Below are 25,101 nucleotides of genomic sequence, written 5' to 3'. Positions count from 1 at the left end.
TTTCGGTAAGAAACAGAAGTCCACCAGCACCTCAACGACTAACAACATTTATTCCCAAAGAGCAAAACATATAGGCGCCCTCCTTTAAAATACAAGAAGCGAACCTTATAAAACCTTCCAGGCAAGCGAAATATAAAATCATTGTACACGTTTACTTTAAGAGTAAATTCCATTCAAACGATTGACTTGTTGTCAACTAAACACGGCCACAATTGGACTGATAGTGTGTTCATTCCCCCTTCCCCACGCCAACGTTGTTGCTGTTAAAATAAGCACAATCTATTCATGCCCCTCTTTCCCTCTGCTCACCATACCCCACCCCCGGCGACAGACAGACCAGTTCATGCAAATAGGAGCAGCCCATCAATTGCATTTATTTCAAAAAAAGCCTGGGTAACAACTATATTCGCCAACAACTGTTCTTCTCACCGCACCCCACCCTCCAAGCTGCAATGCTCCACGACACATTTTATCCCAGACCTGCTTGTGATTCCAGCAGGACAAGTGCTCGGTGGTTCGCAGCCATATTGGTGCTACTTGAGGCGCTACACAGGTACGCGCCCGGTCTCCTCCGTACGGCTGGCGTAAATACAACAAGGCATCCTATCCCGAAGATGGAATCACCTGCTCAAAGGCTTCGCACACGCCAGAAACGATTTGCAAACCACACCAGGCGTCTTAAAGAGCGCGGCCATTTCCGAAGGAGCTGCATAAAATAACCCCCTCCGCCCCAACGTTTGCGGTTTAACGAGCCCCTTCTGTTTTTATTACTGCCAAGGTTTTGGCCCTCTGCCTTGCAAGGAACATGAAGGCTGTGCAGACATTCCGGAGCGCGATAGGAAAGGCGGGGGAGGGTTTGATAGCTCTCGGATTCCTCCATGATAACGAAGGGAAGGGGCTCTTGGCACCGACGGGCAGACGTTGAAGAAGCAAGCCCCGGGGGCAGAGTCCCGCTTATGACCCCGATGAGAAGGGGGAGGGGTGGCACCTGTTGGCATCAGGATGGAATTCTTGCATTCGAATAAAAATTTGGGGAGCGGATGTGAGAGCTCTAGTTGGGGACATGTTCGGTTTTGGTTAGGGGGTAGGACCCCTGGGCGGCTTCTAACCCTACCCCCGTCCCTCAGTTTCAGTAATGTTCGAAACCGGTCGCCACTTTGCCAGACCCTTTGCAAAGTGGCAGTGGAGGCACAAACGCCCACTAAGCAGCCAGACAGGTGGCCAAGCATTTCGCAGCCTCGCCCCCCCCCCGTCTCCCTCACTTTCTTTTATGACTTCGGGAGTCATTCTCCGGCGCCTAAGCAAAGGGGCTGTGGGGGGGGGGGGGGACGAAGTCCTGCAGCGATGCGGGCGAGTCCGAAATAAACAGAGAGGAAAGCCTTACCCGTCGGTTGCCTTGGCGGAAGGGCGAAGAGCCGAGAGGCACCCGGGTAATCCATTGCGAGCCGCCGGCTCTGCTGAGCAATCCGAGGCCGGTCCAAAGCGGAGGAACCGGTCGGGCTGGGAGGGAAAAGGAGCTCGGCTGGACCAGGGGAGGAAGAGACGCGGCTGCCTCGCCGGCGAAGGAAGGCGCTCTCTGGCCCCCTCCCGCGTCTCCGCTGCGCCTGGGAACTGACGGGCGGGGGCTGCCTGCGTGTGTTTGTTTTGAAGCGCTTCAGGCTGGACCGGATCGGCACCCAAACAGCCCAGCCGGCGTCATACACCTCGCCGGAGACAAAGGTTAGCGAAAGAGGGGCTGGCGGCTCTGGGAAAGGCAGAATGCGGGGGAAATTCGCCGGGGGAATCGGGGAGGGGGGGGCGGAATAAAGGCCACGAAAACCTCCAGCGCTCGCACATGACCAGGCGCAGCCAATGACGTGCCCAAATAGGTCATAAAAGGTCTATTACCCAGTTGTAAATCGCCTTCAAACAAAAAGGAATTTACTGCAATTCCTTGCGGATCTCACCCCCCCCCCCTCCGCCCAGGCTTGCTGCAAGCACCCCCTTTCTTCCCCTAAAATCTCCCTCCCCCTTTCCTGGCTCTTCTCACGCGCCCCCCCCCCCCGCACTTTCCTTTTCCTCGGCTTACAGATAAACCGCATCTGTTGCGGCTGGTTCGGCTCTGCAGCCAAAAACTCGAGGAAAGACGGGGAGGGGGCCTTCCCGGGATCCAGGCTCCAGAAATGAGATTCCTTTTGCAGGTTTTCCTCCCACCCCAAGTATAACCCGCTAGATCCCCCTTTTTTAGAGGAAGGCTGATCCGAGGAAACCATTTCTAGGTGTCCTTTAATTGCCCCGAGGTCCCAGAAGGGGGAATTTTAGCCTTTGCCCACTTTCCCCAGATTTGGGGTGGGGGGAAGCGATTGGGAAAATCAACCGGTGCTGGGGCCGAATCTCAGATCTCTGCCGATTTGAATCCACCTTCCCCACCCCCTTAAAATCAATCGTGGTGCCCCCAGCCCAGAAGGGGTTTCTCCTAATTGTTCTATTCTTCTGTGTTTCTCAGTGTTCCACGAATCTGCCTTGGGAAGGCCCAAAAGAACTGCCTCGCCCCGGTGCCAGTTTATGGAGCGTCTTCCATGCGGCAGAGAAGGGCTTTCTTGGAAATCTTTCGGCCCTGAGAACTGGACGTAGTTGTTTTGTTTTTTAAAAAAACCCTCCTTGGCTGCAGATCCAGGACTGTGTGCCCGGAATTGTTCTGTTGGCCAAAGAATTCACAGGGTGACTCTACCACTGAAAAAGAAAGGAAGAAGAAACCTCTCTGGAGCCCTCCCCAAATTTTAATGTCTGCCTTTCGAGGAACAGCTTCTCGGTAAACCACAACCGCCATCATATATCCTTGTGTTTTATTTCCTCTATAGCACCTTGGATCGAACCCCTCGGTTGTCTTTACTCAGAAGTAAGTCCAGTCTAAGACCAAGCCTTCTGCTATTATGTAACAAACCTCACAAATAGAGAGAGTTACACTAGTAAGGGCGACTGGAATTTTTCTCTCTGTGTGTGCATAGACCCACCGATTTAAGAGGCCCCCAAACCCTTCAGTTTCCCGTTGTAAATCAAATGTCTCCTTTATACAGGGCGATTTCTCCCCATTATATTTATAGTCCGTATTATGGGATTAGTTAGTCAATGCTTTCTACTTAAAAACAAAGCTTCTGGCGTTCTTACAGGTCTCCACCTCCGTAATGGGATTAGCGTCAGTTTCAATCGTCTAACGGGTCTGAGTTCGAGGTATTGGAGAAAGGACAGCAGATCAGCTCCTTGGGCAAAATCTCAACCCGTTTCCAAAATGGACGCTTTTAAATAAATGGACGGATTTCAGGGTGTGGCTGGGTTCGGTTGTTTTAGCCGTCTTCGCTATTTAGTTAGAGTCTAAGGTCTGCAGATGAATAGACTGATCACGTTAATTGTAAAGGATAAATAAATTGTATGTTTGAATGTATAAATTGTATCCGGAAAAAATGTCTTTCAAAAAGTGTTCCACTTACACACACAAACACACACACACCGCAACAGTCTGTGTTCAGGAGTATAAGCATAAGATAATTCCTAATAATTTCATTTTCTGGTTTAAAAAGGCTGCGGCTGGGCTTGATAGCCTCGACTGGCCAGCAGAATCCCTTCCAAGGCTTTAGGTCCCCCGGCTCTTGCGAAGATTTCCTTATAATGATCAAAATAGATTGGATATGTGTACCCTTTTTAATATGCATGTATCTTGAAAAATCTTTTTTGTTTTAAAACCCACCCAACTAAACCTTCCGTGCTGGTGTGAGCCTTTCCCGATCTTATAGCTAAGGGCCAGCTGACCAGTGGAACGTTCTGCCGCATTTATGCAAATCCATGCACCAAATTGTTTGCTTCTCGGTTTTTGCCGCAGTTCCTCTACGTGCCCGAGTCCCCAGCACACCGGCGCACTCCCAATCGCATGCGGTCCGCGGCACCAGTGCCAGGAGGGGAGGGGGTTGCACTGGGATGAGGGAAGAGCCGAGGAAACCAGGCTGCTGCTTTTGATTTTCCCCTCCAAGGGTGGCTCTTTCAGCCCTAACATAATGGCTGCACCGCCGAAGAGGGAGGCTGCCGAATTTCTCATTGAGAACAGATTCAGGTTAAAGATTCTACGTTTTTGTTCTTTCTCACGAAAAAACAGACACACACGCACGCCTTGATAAGGGTTAGATTCTGCTTCTAGGCCTGTGCTATTGATTTTAGCCATTTCCTTCCCCATCTTTCCCTGCATGGTATGCTTGCTAAGTGGGGATGGCTGTGGAGGATTGGGGGATAGATATGGGGCACAGTGAGACATTGAACAACTCCACTAGGATGGCCAGAATAATACTCGGTGGGCCTGTTCCAGGCTGCTAAGGCCTTTTGTTTGATCTCTCTGCCACTGAAATTAATAAAAAAGGTGTATTTTGGCTGCCTTGTGTATGAAATCTACTCATGGGGAGGGTTGCAGAGGGCCAGTCTTCCTGCTTTTGAGAGACCACTTCCTTCTCCAGTATAGGAGAGTCTGCCAAAAGGTTGCTCGCCCAGCCTCCTGCCTTGGACTCTTTCCCAGGCCTGTCTGGGCAGACGCCAGCAAAAGGCAGTCGCCGGAGAGTCCCCACAGAATGCAGCCTCGAGCAGGGGCCGTTTGGGGAAGGAGGGTTTCTTTTCGGTTGGTGCCTGGAAGCAACACCCTTTCGGAGGTCAATCCCGGCCGCAGCCTCCTCTCCGGAGCCAGCAGCTCGAATACTCTGAATGCTTTAAGGTTGGAGAAGTCGCCTCTTCAAATCGCCCAGAGAATCCCAGGGGGTTCCTTCCGGTAGGGAACGCAGATCGAGAGGGGGACAAGCCCAAGCTCGAATGCAGCCCTTTGCCATTCAGTCCGGCTGGCTGTTGGGCCCAGTGCCCTTAAGCCGAGCTTCAAGCGGCAATCCTAAGAATTCGTACCTAGGAATAAGCCACCTTGAATAAAATGGGGGTTGTAACAGGCAGAGCACTGCAACCTAATAGTGTCCAGGACTGCCTGGGAAATCGTTGGACGAGTCCGCTCCTCTCTGTCCTTTGTGATGGAAAAAAATCCCCACCCCTTATTTTTGCAGGAAAAAACCGTAGAGAGAATAATGCAAAACGAAGCACCTCCTGCCTCTGAATCTACAGTCAGGAACAGCGCGCTTGCTTTTGAGATCAGTACCCCCTGGGATGTCTTTCCTTATTTTCCCCCTATCTCTTGGTGCTTTAAAAAAAAGTCCTCCGTGACAGTTTATTTTATTTTGTAAGTTTCCTGGTCTGTATTTTTTTAAACGTCTGAGACAGACACTGGACACAATCCAAGAAAATCAGGAGACACGGAAGTTTTAGACCCACAGGTGGATCAGACAAGGTGGCCACAATCCAGCATAGGATTAAGTGCCCTTGATTAAAGCCGCTTGAAGTGCATCACTATCGTTCAACATCCATTAACTTCATGTAATAATCGTAGAAGCAGTGGAGAGGGCAGCGCAGATTGGGCTTTCGGCCCTTGTTTAGCTCCAACGATTCCAGAATTTGCTGTTCAAATATTGGACTATCACTGTAGTTATGCTATGAAGTCCCAGTAAATCTGTCCCAGTTAAAAATAATAATTATTAGGTGGCAAATTATTTCTGTCTGTTCTATGGGGACAGTGACATTGGCCCACCTTAAAGGGATTGCTCCTAAGGTCTGTGAAGTACCTGACCCCTCAGGAAACACTGTAGCAGCATTACTGTTACTACCAAGACTATTAAAACTGCTACCAGGATTCATCACAACTGCTATTATTATTGTCATTTTATTATTATATACAGAGGGCTAGTCATCTGAACTGTTATTTGTACTTGTCCAAGCAGACTTAATTCAACAGATTTAGAAGCCCTTATTGCACCTGTCCAGATGCCGGAGATAAAATTAAAAATACAACTGCCAAACAAAATGTTGACAAAAATAACAGCAGTAGCATCAGTTATTAGTAATACTACAGTATACTGCTGCTTGCTTTAATAATTAGTATTAATTGCCATTACCATTAATTGTTAACTAATGGGTAGTATTTTTTACTATATTGGAGGTTATGTAACGTAGCATTATCATTTCTGAGACATTCTTTATGGTTTGAAAGAATGGTTCTTAGCCAACCTTCCATTTCATCTCTAATCCAAACCATACAGACATACGTTTCAAGTTATGTCTCATCGTAGCATACTGGTTGGATGACGGATTGCCTTCTTGGAGCAGACAAAGACTTCACCTAGGAGAGCAGCCCGACTTTAAAAGTGGCTAACCAGTTCAGCTGTAAGTTGTTGGTTTGTTTGTTTGTATGTTATTTTTGTTCAGTTTCAATATTTTTTTAAAGTGGCTAACCAGAGGCCCCTAGAAGTGTAGGAGAAAACCAGGATGGAGACAGCCGTATTTGTCTCCAGAATCTAGTCCTGCGATGTCCTGCTCAGGGTAACAGAGGACCTATCTTGGCGGCAGGCAATTTTGACAGGCAAACTAGAAAACCCCGTTGCTTTCTTGCATGCTGGAAAGTAAATCTAGCTAGGTTCGGTTGAGCCTACTCGTGAGTGTCTATCCGCTTGGTCTCAAAGCTTTCAATCGAGCAGTCAGATTCATTTACAGCAAACATGTAAATTAAGGCCCACTTACTCCCTTGTAAGCGTGTACAGGAGAGCAGACTGAAACACGAGGCACCTTCTCTGGATCTGAGCCAAAGGCCAATGAAACGAGAGCTTTAGAACTCCTGATCCAGGCTGCTGACACCCTCCGACCTCCAACACGTCACACACTCTAATGGGCTTACTTGGAGGAAATACGTTGGGATACCTTTCAAAAGAAGCCTGCCGCATTAAAGCCCTGACACAGAAGGAACCCAAGAGGCTATTTGTGCTCTCAAGGCGGGGTGCCCGATTTTCCATACAGGCCACTAGACCTGTATTTCCCCTCCATGTTCAACAATGAAAAGGGGCGTTCAAAATAACTGCGACAAATGCACATGCGACTCTCTCTGCTCTGGCCTTATGCTCCGGTTCTCTGCTCTGAATAGGGAAAGCAGATAGACTGAACCCACCCGTTTCTAAAAGGCACAGGAAGCAGAGGGGGAAAAACAGTGACTGTTTGCACAGAAATAAATTTCGTTTTATTTCGTTCGGTTACTGATAATCAAAAGGTCTCATTAAGGTCGTTCCCTTCAAAAACAAATCAATAAATCTCTTCATTAATTTACTTTACAAGAAATAATAAGTGGGAGAGGGAAATTTTTTTTCAAGATAAATACAGGTGCAAAATATGGCTGATTGGATTCCTAAACAGACCTGACAATTTGTTCCTTAGAACAGAAGAGAAAATCCACCCCACCCCTCAAGAAAACAGCGTACAAAATTACTAGGACTTTTTTTTTAAGTATCAAATTCCAGGGGAAGAAAAAGACGTGCTACAGTCTTTTTGGCCTCCCGCGAGGGTGCCGGGTGCAGGATCAAATCAAAGAAACGCTCATCTAGCCCAGAAACGTCCTAAGGTAGCTTGAGAGACAAGGCGGGAGCCTTGCGTCGAAGGTGCCTGAGAGTAGCGGAAGGGCGGCCAGGAGATGCCCCCTCCCCATGTGCCATAGTCCTCAGCCCAGGTTCAGAGGGGAGAGCCTTGGTCGGCCTGGCCGTCCTCCCGGCCCGGGAGCTCCTCCCGCGCCTCCTCCTTGGCCTCCCCGCTCTCCTTGCCCTCTTGCCTGGCCGCCGGGAATTTGTCCCTGTTGTTCTCTTTTTTCCATTTCATCCGCCGGTTCTGGAACCAGATCTTGACCTGCCTCTCGGTGAGGCCCAGCGCGTGGGAGACCTCGATGCGTCTCTTCCTGGTCAGATAAGGGTTAAAGAGGAACTCCTTCTCCAGCTCCAGGGTCTGGAAGCGGCTGTACGTTTGCCTTCCTCTTCGCCGGCCCGGAGCCGCTGTTTGGGGAGGGAAACACACACACAGGCTTGCCTTAAAAAAGACGCCACCAAGCACTGCCCTAACCCGGGGCCCTCGGAGCTGCAGGGCGCGGAGCCGAGTCCGCGGGGGTCTCCAGGCGCGCACTTCCCTGGGGGGCATTTTGCACACCGACAGAGGCGGGATCGGGCCAGTTTGCGCGGGAGAGCTTTGTCTGAGCAAACTGCTTTGAGAAGCCTCACTCTGAGCACAGTTACTTGAGAGTAAGCCCGGTTGAACCGTAAGAAAGGAAGGAAGGAAGGAAGCCTGCGAGAAGGGAACGCGGCCTCGGTTCAGCCTTGTGGTCTCATCCGGGTACTCCAGTCGCGCTGTTATGAGCAGGGTGGGGGGCGCTGCTAGGCCGTGCCCAAAGCCCAAAGCCCCCGCCGCCCCTCAAATAAAGTAATTCTAAATCGGACAGCAGGCGCGGTGGGTTTGCTTACTGCCACCATTCAAAGCGCTTAGAAGCAGCCTGGGAGTTGGCTCACATTGAAAGGGAGTGGGCGCAGTGTGAAGTCGGAACTGATGTGGGGGGGGGTGACACTCCTAACAATATTATTATTATTGAAAGAGAAGGAGAAAAGGTGGGGGGGGGGAGAAAGAGAGAGAGAGAGAGAGAGAGAGAGAGAGAGAGTCCGGCCGCCCGAAGGGGCCCTGTGCTTGCGCCCACCTTGCGGCCTCATCCAGGGGAACATGGGAGCCGGCGACGCGCCCTGGTGGAGGTGCTCGGCTTCCTCGCCGAGATTGGCGCTGGACGCCTTGCAGTCCGGGAAGTGGACCAGCTCGGCCTCCTGGTGGGCGGTGAACACGGGCGGCCTCTGCAAGGGCTCGTAGCCGTAAAACTTGGCGGCCTCGGCGGGGCCGGCGCAGGCGGGCTGCGGGGCCAGCGGCGGCGGGTAGGGCGCGGGGCTGCCGGCGGCTGCGGCGGCCAGGTGCTGCTGCGCGGGCGGCGGGCCGGGTGGGTGCGGGTGCGGGTGGTAGTAGTCCGGAGGGCCGCCGCCTCCGCCGGAGCCGGGCCCGTGCCCGGGCGGGGGGAAGCTGTTCCCGTAGAGCAGGGCTGCGGCGGCGGCCAAGTGACAGTCGTAGTACGCGGGATTGATGGGCGCCTCGCCCCCGCCCGCCGCCGCCGCCTTGTACTTGGCGTAGAGCGGGTTGGCGAAGTAGGAGCTCATCGGAGGGCGGGAGGCAGGCAGGCAGGCAGGCGGGGGGGCAGCCGAGGCAGCGGCAGGAGGAGGAGGAGCGGAGGAGCAGAAGCGGGCCAGCCGAGGCCCCCGGGCCGCTGCCCCTCTCGGCTCCGCGCCCGGCTCCCGGCCTCCCCGCGGCTTACCGGTCCCGGCGCCGCGGCCTCTGCGACGCGCTGGGCTGCCCAGGGCCGGAACGCAGCGCTCGCCGACTGACCTGCCTGAGTGCTTCGACTATTTCCTATTAGGCAGCCACACACTCACTCACATGGGCCGGGAGTTCAGGGCCAGGCAGGGGCGCCTCTTGGCTCCGGCTCCGCGCACCTCCCGAGGCAGAAAGGGAACGGCAACTAAAATCCCCGGGGGGGGGAGCCTCCCAGCCGAGCAGCCGACCCAGCTCCCCCGCTGGCGGCCCAGGCCACAGCCCCCCCTCCCCGCCAGCCCCCCAGCGGTGCGCGCCCTGGCTTGGAAGCGCATATTTCTCCGCAGGCCACTGAGCAGCAAGAGAGACGCCCAGATGCGGGCCGATAACAGAACCTGCCCCAGCGGCCGGCCAGAGCGCAGGGCCCTGTTGGAAACCCACCTGGCCCGGCCTAGGGCGGCTGAGGGGGGCCAGTGTGAAGGAACAGATTGGATTGGATCCAGAGCCAAGGCCCGAGACCCCCTTCGGGAGGGAGGGACTTCTGCCCATGTGCAAAGTGCTGCAAAGCACACGCCTAGCACTGGGAAAGGGGCACTTCTTCCAGTTTTGGGGCGCGCACCCCACTCTCTGCCGTCTTGAGAGCGGCGAGGACGCGGTTCTCGCGCTCAGATCCGCTGGGGCAGGTAAAGGAGAGGCCGGGAAGGTTATAAACCATCTAAGGGGACGAGATCAGCGGAGAGAGTTAAAGCAGAAGTTGCCGCGGGAGGCCCAAGTCCCCACCCGGGAGGAATCCAGGGGGATTCGCCATTGACTTCCATGAGATCTGGAGCTCAGATAAAAGGGGCTGCCGCAGGAATCTGTTGCTGTGTATTTTCCATAGGCGGGGAGGTGTGTGCGTGCGTGCGTGCGTGCGTGTGTGTGTGGGGGGGGGTTCTGGCCAGTAGGCCGCTGGCAAATGAGCTGCACATTTCCCCTTGACGCAGTGCGCGCCTGGCTGCAGCTCCCGGATTAATTGATACTTAATGGAAATCATGACCATGAATAGCCTTTCCATCATTTCGCGCTGGGTGGACGTCATTAGCTAAGGGGCTGGGAAGAAAATGCTGAGATTGGGTCGGGAGGTGGGTGGATGCGGCTGTGGTTTGCCTTGAGGTCGGAATCTGGAACGAGGAACCGGGGAGGGCCCAGGGGAGGGAATCTCTGCAGGAGCGCGCAGTGCCTGCCTTCTTGGGCCCGGCGGGCTGTACCTTACGCGCCGCTGCTCGGTTGGAAAGGGCTTCCTCCCTCGCCCTAGTTAAAGACCTGGTTTGGGCCGAGAATGTCTTCGCGCTCCTTTGCTGGGGAAGCGGGAGAAGGGGCGGGGGGGGGCTGAACTGTGGGATGCACCAAGGACTGGGGTTCAATGGGCAGTAATCTCAACTTGCAACCTCCATTGATAGACACGTAGAGACATACACGCTTTCTCATGAGCAGGCTGTCTCATCAGGACCCGTTCGGAGACACATTAATTAATCGGCCTAACTACAATATTATAAATGTGTGTGTGTGGGGGGGGGGTTAATATTTTTTATGTCTGATAGGCTTAATACGATTATTTAGAATTCTATCGCTACCAAAATGATATGGATGAAATCACAATGAGTAAGTCAAGAGCACATCTTAGGCAATATGGCGAAATAAGATTGCACAAATTATAAAATCCTTTCCTTTTCCTTCCTTCCTTCCTTCCTGCATTTTAATTTTTTCCCCCAGGCACCCAATTTTAAAGAGAAAAAGCAAGCATCTTTCTTCAATTTGTTTATGTGAGCTCGAGGAGGAAAATTAATCCTCTTTTTCCCTTGAAAGCCAATTCCGCTTAGTAAATAATGAATCTCTCTCTAATAATGCAGGCAAACTTTTACTGGGAAAGAGGACGGTGAAGTTTGTTTTAAAGGGCAGGCGCTTGGCGATAATACGAGTTTGGGAGAATTCCCACTAACTCCACCCCAGGCCCCTCTCTGGAGCCCAGTTTTTAAAGCATTCAGTTGTACAAACCTTATTTCCGCGGAGGGGATGGCCACCATTCTGGAATTTTAGGTTGATTAGCCAATTCTTGCTGCTTATGCTGTTAAAAGTATATTTCCTCGGTGTAGTAAAAAAAGAAGGGGGGGGGAAGGCCAGATGAGTCGTGAATTCTTTTTATGTACGGAGGTAGGCCCTTCCTTCGATGCTGCTGCTGCAGGAGTAAGAACTGCTCCAAGAACTAGAGTAATTCAGGCCTCAATTTGAAGTCCATAACTGTTGCATCTGCTTCAGTTTTATCAGAGACAACCTCGCTGCAAAATCCCAAACCCAAACTGAAGTCCTCTTAGGAATGTCTTCTGGAACATACAATGTCACAGTCGCCTGAGAACTTGGTATTTGTTTGATTAATTTTCCTGGGTTTGCTAAATATAACACATTTCTATCTTAAAGAAAACAGGTCTATGTTTAACAGCAACCTTAGAAAATAAATATCTTTTTACTGGGATCTATAATTGTGTGTTTCTACTGCAAAATATTGCAGGGCTGGGATGACAAAAATCAAATGCAAGGTTAACGGTTAACGCAGCCAAAAATCCTTTTGTCCCTATTGAACCACACACACACACACACAAACATTTATATGTATATATCCATTATATATAGAAAACTACGGGTTCTGCATTAAAGGAGAATTTTCTATCTTTTCATATTTTTATTAAATTACTATTTTATGCTATTTATATCAGTAATAATCTCTTTTATATTACATATATATCCTAAAAAATGAATAGGTTGTTTTTTTTAAAAAGGAGACACACACACCCCTTTAAAAAAAAACACTTACCTTTTCTCATGTCGATTCCGGGGACCAAACAGAGTTTATTTCATACTTTAAAAAAGGTTTTGCGAGAACACACAAGAAATATGCCAGACACAGTCACAAACAACTTGGAAAATTTTGTAATAGTTATTATCCACAACAATAAACCGTTTCCTTTGCTATTTCCTTTCGATTTCGGATTTAAATTTATCATTCCTTTTATGTGTGTGTTGTTAAAGATTGGAAATGAATTTTCTTATTGAACTTCCTGTTGTTGTTTTAAATATTGAAAAACGGCCGACCTCGTCCAGAGACACAGATTTTTGTTTTACACGTCTCTGGTTTGTAGTAACTGAATGTAGTGTCATGAGCGAATTAATATGGGTGGGAACTTCCAGAAGTGCTGACTGTGCGTAGTTCCCAAGTGAATTAGTTTGATCGCAGTAAAGATCCTTCATTAGGTCGTGCTCGTTTATTTTTGGCTACAAACACCAAATTCATGGATTAAAAAAACAGCCTATACATATTTAATCAACACACAATCCTGGTCAGATACAGAAAAACGAAGGTCTCGAACAACAGAAAATGGAGCAACAGCGCCCTCTAGTGGCGACACGAAATCTTGATCCGCAGTCCGGCGGCGCTTCACAGTTGAGCTCCTACTACAACGAATTTAAAGGAAGTGTATTTGTTTTGACTCTTGACTTCCGTGAGTTGCAGAAACATCGTTTGCTTAAAAAAATATTTATTTTCCGTCGGCTAAAGATGACTAAATAAGTCATGCAAAAAAAACCCCCAATGAGCGTGCAATTATCACAAACAATTTACAAATATTCTTGACAAATAAAAACCGGGGCACACAGTCCTAAATCTTGAGTGACAGGGCATTCTTCGAAATGCATATACAATATCGATTCTTGTTAGTGAGACCATAGAGCTCGTTCATTCATCTGTGTTTCACTCCATCGGACTTTTTTAAAAAGTCTGCTGAAAAAAGAAGGCATTAAAAGGATGGCGTCCATAGCTGTTTTAGAGCAGGTCGTGTGACTTCCGCACATGTAGACAACGAGCCTAAACCGGTCTCAATCAGAAGTAAATCCAAATTTATTCCACGGGGCTTACTCCCAGGAAAGTGTTTTTGTTTGTTTTGTTTTTTATGGATTGTCGCTCTGGTTCCTCTATTAAGTTTTGTTTTCAGGTTCATAACCATTTTGCCTTGAACTTGCCTATGTGATTATATTCCTTACTGCCAGTTTCCATCAACCTTGCTGATCGGATTGGGAATTCTATGACACCCACATTTCTGATTCCCCCAAGGCATGGAAGCGTCACTACGGAAACAAGTTGCAAGCCCTTTGTTGTGGGCGCCTTTCCTATGCAGCTAGCTCTCAACGGTGCCTTTTCGAAATCAATAAACCTGGACTTGCGGGAACCCGCCGCAAGTTTACAATACATTCAGTCCAAAGTGGGGCCGAAACCTCCCCGCTCAAGTGTCATTTCTCCCAAGGTCTATGTCTCCACTGAACTCGCCCTGCGCCGGCCTTTCCGCAGCCCCACGGCCATAACCTAATTCATTACTTCCAAAGGAAAAAGGCTGCCTTTCCCAACAGCGACCAAAATGCGCTTTAATCCTCTCGCTTTACGGGCCTCTCCCGCTCCCCTTGACTGTTGTCTGGCCTCCTCGGGTGGCAGATTGAAATTTATAGTCCAGGTTTTAAGACCTGGTTTTTGTCTGCCTCGGTGTTTTATCCTAACAAACACAAACATCAAAATAAGATGGGTCTCAAAGAAGAGGAGGGCAGCCCCATTGCATATCGTAAACTCATTACCCCCAGACGTCTAGCCTTCTCAATGGCTTTATGGTCCCTTCCTCCTTCCTGTTCTAAAAAAGAATGATAGGTAGAGGGGCTGGTAGTGAAGGGGGTCGAAGGCGACACCTTTTCCCTGGGCCTTCATCACTGTGTGTCCTGGGGTGGGGTGCGGGGCACAGATAGCATCAACAGACCCAAGGGGGCCTCCAGGTCAGGTCTCTGCAGCGGTGTCCTTCACAGCGAAATCTTCTTTTAAATCGTTTAAGAGGCCAGATTGTTTGGAGGGCCTTAATTTCGGCGGCTTCTCATCCAAACAGCTCGCCTCTCCCTCCTCCAGCTAAACCCAGAATCCCCGCCTTTCCCTCCCTCAGTTATGCTTTTCTGTGCACCGGGGATACGATCCAGCCACTCTGAACTCCCACTGATTTCGTGCACGAGTAAGCATGGGCTTGCAATCGACTAGGCCTCCGAGAGAGCCGGCTGCCTCTACAGCAATGTGTACACACGCCCCGAACACCGGCAGCAATTCAAACGGGCGCTCCTTTCCCTTGGCCGAAGCTGCGAGCTCTCATTAATGTTTGATGGAAGAAGGCAATATTATTAAATGCCCATCCAGGCCCTGACGGAGGACACCGGCTCCAAGAGACTTCTGCCTAGCCAGTGAATTTTTTAAAAGGACCGCGGGGTTCCGGAGGGCAGCCAGAAGGCAGATTTAATAATTATGAGTCAACCTCGTTTAAAGACGCCTCGACCTGCCTTCCAGATCTCGGAGCTGCAATTGTGGCTGAATCGTTTGGATTGGGGGTTGGGGGTGAGACAACAATGCTTTGTATCGGGAAAAGACCATAAACTACGCACATGGCACAATTGCAAATCAAAGTTCAGGATGCCCTTAGAGAAGAGAAGGTAGCTCTGGTAGCCAAAGCGACTTCTAGGGCGTGTCTTCACATACCTTGCTTTAGGGTGTCGAATGTGGGCTGAAAACCGTGTCTCCCTCACCCCCAGATCCTGGCGAACTACACCATGACTCCTTCAGGTTCACATAGAAAAGCAAACCGCAAAGAATATCACCCATGCTTACTGCATGGCCGAGAGTCTACTAGAGACACAATTAAACCCAGGGTAGCCCCTTCTCTCTGGAGCAGGAAAAATCCTCTGTCTATCGGAGAGCCCCAGTTTTCTTGATCAATGATGTATTTGAAGGGCAGACCATGAAAAAAAAATAGTGTTTTGGGGGGCGGTTTCCTCTGAGGGTGGCGGGCTGTTGCCGCATTGCCAAGAGGAGTCAAAACATACACACAAAATCTTTCCCCAGCCTTCCCCCCTCAGACCCTCATTCTAGGGGGGGGGGACTTTCGTTCGATTAGATCAGTTTTTCTTATAGCCTAAGAGCAATACTAAAAAAAACCCGAGTCTTTAGGTAGGATGGCGAAACAGACCGTCAAGATCCGTGCTTAGGCCCGTTCAGGTACCCACTGGTAATACAGTGCGGCCAGGAGAAAGGGGGTTTCTTTTTTAATTCCTTTTGTCTCTTGCAAAACAAAACACACAGAAGGAGAGAGTCGGGTAATCGATGGGTTTTTCCTTTCGGGAAGTCCTGGATCACTTGCCACGAAAAAAAATTCCTGATTATTATTCAGTCTTCGTCCTCGCCTTTTTCCTTTATAGTTTTTGGGGAGCAAGGTATCCCTTACTGGCTGTAAACTAGGTCTCTTGGAAGAAGCATGAATATTTAGATAATGGCTCCCAAAAGCTAACACGTTGCACCCACAATATCTCGAAAGCGGGCAAGGGGGGGGGGGGAATAAGGTTTAGAAATACATTCTCCAGCAAGATAGAAACCTCCCTCCCGCTTTTCTCTCCAAAATCCCTGACACAGACCACATTCACTGCTACTATAAAAATAATAATAATAACAATAATAATAATAACCAGATCATTTAACATTCTGAGTCAATGCTCCTGGGGAAATAATAATATTAACAATAATTAATATCGATAATTGTGCGTGAGCGCATGTTAAGAGAAAACCCAGTGCATTTCCACACACACACACCCTTACATACACACATACACACATACATGCATACCCACAACCAAGGCGCTAGTCCCCTTTATTGCCTTTCTCCTTGTTCATTTTTTTCATCTTCATTCGTCGGTTCTGAAACCATATTTTAACCTGTCTCTCTGTCAGGTTTAAAATCCTAGCCACTTCGTAACGGCGATCTCTGGTGAGGTACATATTAAAGAGAAATTCCTTTTCCAGTTCCAGAGTTTGGAATTTTGTGTAGGGGCAACGCTTTTTCCTGGTGGAGCGAGCGTGGATCCAGTTTGCGGCCGGGTTATCTGGAAAAGGGGAGGGGGGGAGAGACAGGAGAGAAAGGGAAAAGAGAAGGGGGAAGGTTAGAGTTGGGAAGGAGAAGCGTTGCTGGGGGAAGGGAGGCGAAAGGTCGTTAAATTAATTTAAGGAAGGGCGCCTGCTCTTTGCACGGCCGAGGAGGAATTATCATAAAAGCTTGAATGGGCCAGTCTGTTTACTGTACAAATGATGTCTTCTTGATGGTAGGACGCGGTTATGGGGGAGCCTCTTTTTTTATGGGTGCTTGTAGCGGCTTGCGCTGGGGAAGGCGTCTAGACGTTTTTATAGGTTAGTAAAACTATCAGTTTTGCACATTGGAGCCTTACAGGTTGGAGCAATAAATCAAAGCGGGGCCATTTCTTTTCTTTCCCGCTCCGGCTGCCTTTTGGGGAGAACTTACTTGGGTCAAGTTGGTGGTGCTTCTCCTCCTTCGGCTCGCTGCTGGGGCTGGGGTTGCGGCTGCAACCGGAGGCTGGCTGGCTGGCGGCGGAGGCGGCGGCGCTGGGGACCGGGTGGGCGCCGCTGCCGGCCGCGGCGGCTGCTGCCGGCTTCTCGCGGGCTTCTGCCAGGAAGGGGTTGCACGTGTACTCGGGCGCCGGCCCGGCACTGAGCCCCGCAGGCTCCCTGGACGGGGCGGCCTCAGTCCTTTTGGAAGGAGAGGAGGAGGAGGAAGAGGAGGAAGAGGCGGCGGCGGCGGCGCTGGGGGCGCAGGGCCCCGAGGAGGCTGAGGCGGCCGCCCCGCCGCTCTCCGGCTTGACGATCCCGTAGTGGCGCCCGCCGGCCGAGGAGCCCGCGCCCGGGGGCGCCCCGGCGGGGTGGTGGCCGCTGTGGCCGGGGCTGCTGGGGAAGGAGGCGAAGGGCTCGATCCAGGAGCGCACGTAGCGGCCGCCGCCGCCGCCGCCCTCGCCGGGCCCGCCCAAGTGGGGCTGGGGCACGTAGGGGGGGTAGATGCCCGGCACGGCCGCCGAGGGCTGCGCGTGGACGGCGGGCCAGGAGGCGGAGAAGACGGCCGACTTGGGCGCGAAGCTGCAGGAGGCGAAGCCGGAGCCCTCGGCCGCCACACCTGAGGCCGGCCGCCCGGGGGGCGCGGGGGGCGCCCCGGCCAAGAAGCGGCCGCCGCCGAAGGCCTCCTCGCCCTCGTGCCCTATCAGGGCGTCCACGTAGTAGTTGCTGAGGGCGCCGCTGGACGACATGCCGGGGCCGGGCGGGCTCCCTCCGCGGCAGGGCATAGGGGGCGGCGGCGACGGCGGCCGGAGCGGAGCCTCCGCGCGCCCGAGAGCAGCGCCCGGCCCGAGCGCAAGCCGCGTACTTCGCAGGCGGCCCGCCGCCCCCATTGGTCCCGCCGCCCACGTGATCATATTTACCAATACTCCGAGTAAATCAATCCGCTAAACGGGGGGAGGGGGGCTGCGAGCGGGGGAGCCTCGGCGGCGCGGCGCGGCGCGGAGCCGGCCCGGCCCAGTGCAGAGGCAGCCAGGCAGGCAGCCGAGCCCCCGCCAGCGCGCTCCGGAGGCGCCCGGGCAGAGGCCGCCGGAGCCACGATCCTTCCACCCGCCACGGGACTGCGAGCGGGCGTGGCCCACCGGCGGCAGCAACTTTGGGGGGACTATTTCTTCACCTCCTTGGAGCGCTTTCTACCCTTCCTTTTCTGCCATCGGCCCCAAGCGCAGAAGCTCTGTCGGGCAGGGCAGGGCAGGGCAGGGCGCATGGGCCGCGGGGCCCCGGCGCACAGGGAGGCGCCGGGCGGGCAGAAGCCAGAGAGATCCGCGCCTGTAAAAACAAACAGTGCCAAAAAAAAATTATCTGGAAGTGCATAACGACCCCTCATAAAACCGGGAAATGTTACAGTAAAAGAGAGAGCGAGAGAGAGAGAGAGAGAGAGAGAGAAGCGCCACAATGCGGGGACTGCCGTCTTTCAGGAGCGGCTCCGGGAATGCCGTTTCACTTTCCCCTCTTTAAAAAAAAAACCAGAAATAGGTCAGAATGGAATGATTGAAAAAGAGCCAGGCAGAGAGAGAGAGAGAGAGAGATGCCCATTGTGTTGTTTTAAAACAGGTGGAAGACCTCTCCGCAATGATTTTATGCCTTTCAATAAAATTTTTATGAGGTGCATTTGATTATAGATTAATGTGTGTCCCTAATAAAACGGACGGATGGCACACGCGGAAAAGGGCGGGGGGAAGTCCGTCTCTCTCCTCTTCGCTTACAGGATTGACGTGAAGCTGAACGCCAAGTCTGGGACCAGAAAAGGGAAAGTTTGGGTTCAGGCGGGGTGGAAGCATCCCTTCCAGGCACTTCAGAGTTTCGGGGTGGAAGGAAGGAAGGAAGGAAGGATTGTTTGAAAGGCACTAGGCGAAGGAAACTAGACAGATATTCAATAAATGGAACTCCCCCCTTCTTTTAATTCCTGAGTACTTCCAGTCCCTTTATAAGCATGCTTATAAATAAGCACGCTACAATAAAGTTGGTTAGTCTTAAAGGTGCTACTGGACTCTTTTTGATTTTATAAGCATCTACACACACTCTCCCGCACACATGCACCCAAAAATAAGCATTCAAGGACACTCAGTCTGTTTTAACCACCTTTATTCCTTTATTTTGTACATGCAATGAAAGAGCTTTTCGGGTTGCCTCTAGGAGAGCAGCGAACGATCAGTGGGTATTTCAAGGCGGTTAACTCAGGTTAGATCTCGAGGTAGGCTATTTATCCTCCCAAAGCAACTCCACCGACTCTTGAGACAGGCTGGGGGGGGAGGGAGGTGTGTTTGGATGCGCCTGGAGCGCACCCGGGGAGATCCCATTAGCAGCTCGGCTTGGAAGAAAACAAAAGCCCACAAAGAGCGCAGACCTGATTTGCTCTACTCAGCCTTGCGAAAAGGAGACCTGCAGCTCCTACAGATTTCGTCTTGCTGGAAACTAGACTCTGCCTTGTTGCGTTTAGATACCTTCTGTTGCACGGCACACGCGGTTTGCTTTGTGCCAAGCAACTCACACCCTCTGCTCTGCAGAGGTCTGTATGTGTGCAGTTATACATACCCAAATGCAACTGGCGCACATGTGCATACCTGAATACACAGACACCTTCCTTCATCTTCACTACAAAGATTCTGAACAGGACCCTAAGGTGGGGGAGGGGCTTTCCCTTGGTTTCTGCAACATTCACTTTCCAAACAAATAGTTCAAAACCGCGGCTCTAGGCTCAGCTTTTCTTCCATGTCAACGTCGGTTTTTTTTAAAAAAAAGACAAAGGGACTCATTTATGAACAGTGGACACAGTGATAAAGAAGTCCATTTTCTATGGAAGCGACCTCTCCTTCGTCATCTGTACGAAGAAGGCGTGAATCCATTCTCCGCACATCTCAACCCATGCGCAAAGATGAGATGCACATAGACAGACAAAATACATAAGACATGTCATATATACAAGCTTCAAAGATCTGCTTGTAGGTGTATAAGCACAAAGACACATGTACAGAAATTAAACGTGCTCCCACTTGACTCTCTACCGAGTGGCGTCCTCCATAGCATGCATCTGAACCCGCAACCTTTCCTGAAAAGGGGGGGGGGGGGTAACGTGTTATTCCCGGTTCCTTTATGAACTGCCTGGGGGGTCATTAGGAAAGCAAATATTTTCATCTATTACTGGGCGATTTCCTGGCTTAGAAGCCGAGGAACAAGGAGCCGGTTTCTCCGAAGCTGGAGGCGGGGACTCTCTTCGCTTCCCAGTCCCGGCTTGAAGGTTGAAGGCATTTCCAAGCATTTGGACTTCAGTTGCAGAAGTCACGTTCATTTGCAAATTCCCGTTAAACGCCGTTTCTGCTCCGGATTTCCCCCTTCTCCCCCCACTTCTCCCCCACCCACTTCCAGCCCCCAGAGTAGCAGTTGGCCACATTTCGCAGCCACGCCGAGAAGACAAGTTGGGGACCTTCATTTCTTTGCTGCGTGCCAGCTCTAAACAGACCAGCACACACAATCAAGAGCGGGGTTGCAGGGGCGAAAGAGACATTTGGCGGAGGAAGGCGACGGTGGGGCACCAGACCGCTGTTTACGCCCCAGAGCCACTCCGGATCTTTTCTGGTTAAAAAGCCCGGGAGGCCTGGGTCGAATCTCGGAGCAAAATGGCTTCTTGGATTTTCACAAGGCTTTAGGAAGCAACCGCAGCGCTGCTTCCCTTTCGTTAAAATCGTGCATTGCTCCAGGAATGCGTTTGGTGTCCAAAGAAGCTCGTGCACCACAACCACCAGATCCGGGCCTCAGGAGAGGCTTCAGCGAGGGGGACGGGCTTTCCTGCTTATTTTTGAGCCTATACCATTTGTATGAGCAGGTTTAGAATCACGTGCTTGGGCTCCGAAGCGAGCTTCATTTCGTTTGATTACCGTTTACGAATGGGCAGGAGGAGGGTGTCGTGTTCATCCTTAAAAATATATAATGTGTATGTATGTCCTCGTGCACACATATACACATATGTATATATGTGTGTGGTATGTGTATGTACAGACAAGCACGCACACCCACAAACTCTTGGAATTCTCCGACACTTCTGCGCCACGCTCGGCTCTTTCTCCACGACCTTACAATGAGCAATTATTAAAGAAAGTCGGAGGACTCCAAATCTCCTTCCCTTGAAAGCCTTTTGCCTTCCAAATTCAGGGCTTCGCTCACCGGTAAGAAAGAACCCTAGGCATAAAGACGGGCCTGCAAAGCCTCGGGGCTCGGGGCTGGGTTGGTGAGTTTGTTTCTTGAAAGACCAAAGGAACGTCATGACTTTACAGAGTTTATTGCATCATACATGCGAATAGGACATGCACAACGAAGAAGACATATTGCTTGTTATACGACTAAGATTCCACGTATGCACCACAAAGGGAAAGGGGGGGAAATAGAATGTACACACTCGAGGAAGAATGGATGGTTCCATTGCACGAAGGACAAATCGGACGCACACGGGAGGAGAGGGGAGTTACATCATAAAATGTGCTTTCTTTCTTTATTTCTGCCCCTCCCCCCCACGAGGATCCCCTCCCCTTTTCTTAAAAAAAAATAATAATTCCAAAATATTTTATATAGTCAAAATGTCATGGCCCTTGTCCTCGTCCCCACATAAATACCACGTGGTTAGTTTAAAAAAAAACATGGAAAAAGTCACATTTTCTGGGTGTTCGACAGCTCGAATAAGTTAAGACCAAAATGACCATGTTCAATCAGAGTTTACCCTGCATTACTATGAGAAAAATAATAATAATAATAATAAATTACACGTGCTAGACTTTCTTTTTTAATTATATATAATATATATATATACTCGTCGTAGGAACATACATAGACACTTGTAAGCACTAAAAAGAATGACAAAAAATCACATTCTATCAGAAATAAAAAAAATGGAATTGTATCAAGGGGTGTAGTTTTTGTTTGTTTGTTTGTTCCCCCCCCCTCCCCCACGAGTCTTCCCTACATGGATAACAACTGGTGGTAGCTGAGCCTGTGCCTGGACTCTCGGTCAGCCCCCAGGTGACAGGTTTAAGAGAAAGTCAGATTAGCGGTCAGTTCTCGGATTCGGTTCTCCCTGCTCATCTTCTTGAGTTTCATTCTGCGGTTCTGAAACCAGATCTTGACCTGCCTGTCAGTGAGGTTAACGCTCTTACTGATCTCTAGGCGGCGCTCTCGAGTGAGATACATATTGAATAAGAACTCTTTCTCTAATTCCAGTGTTTGATGTTTAGTGTAGGGGCATCTCTTCTTTCGCCCACTCTTTGCTGTTAACCAATTGCTGGTTGGAGTATCAGACTTGATTTCCTCTAGCAAAATCCAAGGCGAAGAAAGGAAAGAAGGAAGGAAGGAAGGAAGGAAAAAAAAGAAAAAAGAAAGGGAAAAATAACCTCAGTCTGTTATAGTGTACCCTTGGCCATGAACCCACCTCCATTGTGTCTGGCAGATATGGTGGCTTGTGGGTATTAAACATTGCTTGAAGGAGGTGTGCATGCTGAAATAATGCGGTTTTTTCAAAACCGATATTCTTCCCAGATTCCAATTAAACGAGATCAGAACCAGCCCCTGCCATACTGTGGATTATTTCTATAGCATTTCTGTACATCTTGTGACATATTCTACAGACTAATATACACATTCCAACTAGCTCCCAATATATGGATTAATATTGACACTGTTCTCTGTCAATGCTCTCATTTTTAGCGAATCCCACCCAATCTATTGACGCCCTCTTTCTAAGAAAATGACTCAGTGGAAAAATCAGCAATACCCCCTATCCATTTTGACAGAGACCTTCAACTGGACCACTCATGCAATCAAACAAACAACCAAATCAGAAAAACCAGATGGCCTTTTGCCCCAGGTAACACCAAGATTTAAAAAAGGGAAAAGGGGAAAAAAGAAACACCACCAAATAGCAACGATTTCCCCCCACCCCCGTACTCTTTTGGGAATGTGTCTTCACCCCAAATTACAGGCAAATTTTGTCCTAAGCGTTATTTAAGGTTTGCCTCTAATTGTTTCGCTCCCACTTCGCGTGTATGTGACAATCTCAAATGGATAGCAGCGTTGCAAACTTAAAATGTACTGAGGCCATTGCCCCGGGTGTTTTTTTGGCTATTCTGCCATATTATATTATCCCATCACAAAGGAGTCCTTTGACCCCCCCCCCCCAAAGGACAATGAAATCAACATGCTGCATCTCCATTTTTAAAAAAACGCCAACCTCCCAACCACACTGACCATTTGGAGACAAAAGCTAGGCTATCTAAAGGACGCAATGGCCATTTTCGATAACAGGAGCTATCAAAGAAAGGGCCATTTCTCGGGGTCCATCTCCTCCAAAGTTTACACAGCTCTGCGGCATCCCACCCTGTCTCCTTTCCAAAAACATCAGCTCGTGTGGACTCTTATGTTTAGCAATCAGATCGTGAGAAGCTCCCGTGGAAACGTCTGGCCCCAGGGTGACCCAGGGGATTTGGTGTGAGGTGGCCAGCGTAGCCTTTCGGAAGGGGCTCTCTGGGCAGGGAACGAAGCCGGTCCAAAGGAAAGGAAAGCAGCTGGGGCAGGATGCGAGCTCGGGATCCCTCCTGGAGTGGGGGGGCCGAGGGCTGCCACGATCGTTGGGGCAGAACCCCCACCCCACCCACCCCCTTTCCTCAGAAGCCCCAGAGAGCCCAGCACCTGCAGAGGAAAGGCAGAAGAGAGGGAGCCCTTTCTCCAGAGCAGTTATGGCTGCGCTTCGGCCACGGCCGGTGTGCTTAGGAGCCCCCAACTTCCCCCTCGCCTTTCCTTTCCAGTCATACCGACCTTTGCTTTCCTTCTCCTGGGTTTCTGGGCTGGAGGCGGAAGCTTCGGCCAGGCAGTTCCTGTCGTCTGGAAGCGCCGCCTTGGGCTCGGGACTTTCGACTTGGGAGACTTTGGCGGAGTTGTCCGGGTGGTGGCCGGCGCCGCTGCCGGGGCTCTCGGTCAGTTTCTTCTCCATCGGAAGTTGCGAGGCGATTTGCGGCTTGGAAGCGCCGCGAGGGTTTAACTGTAACATGACAGTCGAGCTCGTCTCGGGGCTGTTATTGTACTCTTGGGCTTTGCCCGTGGCGTAGGTCTGGCTGAGGCGGAAATATCCGGGGACGGGCACCTCGGGGTTCTCAATGGGGCAGGAGTCCGAGACCAGCCTCTGGTAGGAAGGGACCTCGGCAGAAGAGCCCAGCTTGGAGCGCTTATCGGAATACATGCAGCAATTGGTTTCCTCCTTAATGTTGGTGGCGAAGGAGCATGCGGGGACTTGCTGGCTAACAGGTTGCTCCAGCCGACAGGACCTGTTCGGGTCTGTCCAATTGTCGACTTGAGGTATATACGGATGTACATTCATACCCATATTTTGATGGTTAACCTCTCTTTTGGCCAGAGACGGTAGCAGTCCACAGGTTTGCATCCCGTAAGTCCCAATCTCAGCGCTGGGAGGCATGTACATGCTGGCGCTGTTGGAATAGAAACTGTCGCTCCTGCAGGCACTAATCAGAGAATCGACTAGGAAAGTATTGGCGGCAGGAGAGCTGTTGGGAAAGGACATTTTGGGGAGGAATTGGGAGAAGAGAGATTGTCTCCTTTGTAGGCTGACATCTCTACGAAAACATTCCCTGTGTAATTGTGGATGCCTCCGCACAACCACATGACGGCCGAGCCAATGAGATTTGAAAATGGCCTTGAGCGGCTGCCTCCCCGCCGGTCACGTGGCGCCCGGGACACTCCGAGCCGCGGCGCAAAGGTGGACAACAGCGACACCTACAACGTCCCGGGGAAAGTGCGCGCTGGCTCCTGGGCAGCACCGGCGCGCGGCAGCAGCGCCAGGAGCCAGCCCTGTTTCTTTTCCTTTCTCTTTTTTATTCCTTCCCCCCTTTTTTCCTTTCTGTCTTGCCGTTTTTGTGGCAAATGACGACCCTTGCGAACTGCGCTGATTTAAAACAAAAGCGTGCATTGAACTGATCCTCCCCTTCCTCCCTCTTTCTCATTTTTATTTTTTATTTCCAGTAGGAATTGTCCGAATGCAGGCTGCCCCTGACCACCCCGTGCCCTTTTGCACAAGAAACAAAAACAAAAAACAAAGACAGCAAAATCCTGAGTGGGCTAAGCAGAGGGGAAGGGAACAGAGACCAACAGGAGAAGCGTGTAACTGGGATGCCCCCCGGGGTGTAAAATATGGGGCATTTTGCTCAATATCCTTCCATGTGAAAAGAAACCTCTCTCTTTCTTTCTGTCCCCCCTCTTCTTCCCCTGCTATCGACAGGATTGGCCAAGATTCTGTTTGGTTTTATAAACTGCCAACAATAGGAACTATCTCTAAAGAGGACCCCCCAGGAAAA

At 50.8% G+C, this 25,101-nt stretch overlaps 4 protein-coding genes across 5 annotated transcripts in view; all 4 read right to left on the bottom strand.

Moving 5' to 3' along the window:
• HOXD3 (homeobox D3) overlaps positions 1 to 1,451 on the bottom strand; it is a 49,372-nt gene extending 47,921 nt beyond the window's left edge. The window contains exon 1 of one of the 2 annotated variants that reach the window (XM_054972422.1): positions 1,385 to 1,451. The gene's annotated coding sequence lies outside the window, so the exon portion shown is untranslated. The remainder of the gene's footprint in view (positions 1 to 1,384) is intronic. The other variant, XM_054972423.1, reaches the window with a different exon arrangement.
• Positions 1,452 to 7,088: 5,637 nt separating this feature from the next.
• HOXD8 (homeobox D8) lies at positions 7,089 to 9,428 on the bottom strand. Its single transcript, XM_054972427.1, has 2 exons — positions 8,606 to 9,428; positions 7,089 to 7,916 (listed from the first exon to the last, which is right to left on the bottom strand). The coding sequence occupies exons 1-2, from the start codon at positions 9,105 to 9,107 to the stop codon at positions 7,603 to 7,605; spliced, it is 816 nt and encodes a 271-aa protein (XP_054828402.1). The 5' UTR covers positions 9,108 to 9,428; the 3' UTR covers positions 7,089 to 7,602.
• Positions 9,429 to 12,164: 2,736 nt separating this feature from the next.
• HOXD9 (homeobox D9) lies at positions 12,165 to 17,487 on the bottom strand. Its single transcript, XM_054972425.1, has 2 exons — positions 16,653 to 17,487; positions 12,165 to 16,239 (listed from the first exon to the last, which is right to left on the bottom strand). The coding sequence occupies exons 1-2, from the start codon at positions 17,479 to 17,481 to the stop codon at positions 15,998 to 16,000; spliced, it is 1,071 nt and encodes a 356-aa protein (XP_054828400.1). The 5' UTR covers positions 17,482 to 17,487; the 3' UTR covers positions 12,165 to 15,997.
• A 3,667-nt stretch (positions 17,488 to 21,154) lies between these two features.
• Positions 21,155 to 24,326, bottom strand: HOXD10 (homeobox D10). The gene is made up of 2 exons (XM_054972424.1): positions 23,552 to 24,326; positions 21,155 to 22,050 (listed from the first exon to the last, which is right to left on the bottom strand). Exons 1-2 carry the CDS (start codon positions 24,309 to 24,311, stop codon positions 21,773 to 21,775), a joined length of 1,038 nt encoding a protein of 345 aa, XP_054828399.1. The 5' UTR covers positions 24,312 to 24,326; the 3' UTR covers positions 21,155 to 21,772.
• Between the last annotated feature and the right edge of the window lie 775 nt (positions 24,327 to 25,101).

Source organism: Eublepharis macularius, chromosome 2 (assembly GCF_028583425.1).
Source record: "Eublepharis macularius isolate TG4126 chromosome 2, MPM_Emac_v1.0, whole genome shotgun sequence".
Classification (NCBI taxonomy): domain Eukaryota; kingdom Metazoa; phylum Chordata; class Lepidosauria; order Squamata; family Eublepharidae; genus Eublepharis; species Eublepharis macularius.
Note: the sequence above shows the minus strand (reverse complement) of the source record. Positions and strands in the feature narration are given on the sequence as shown.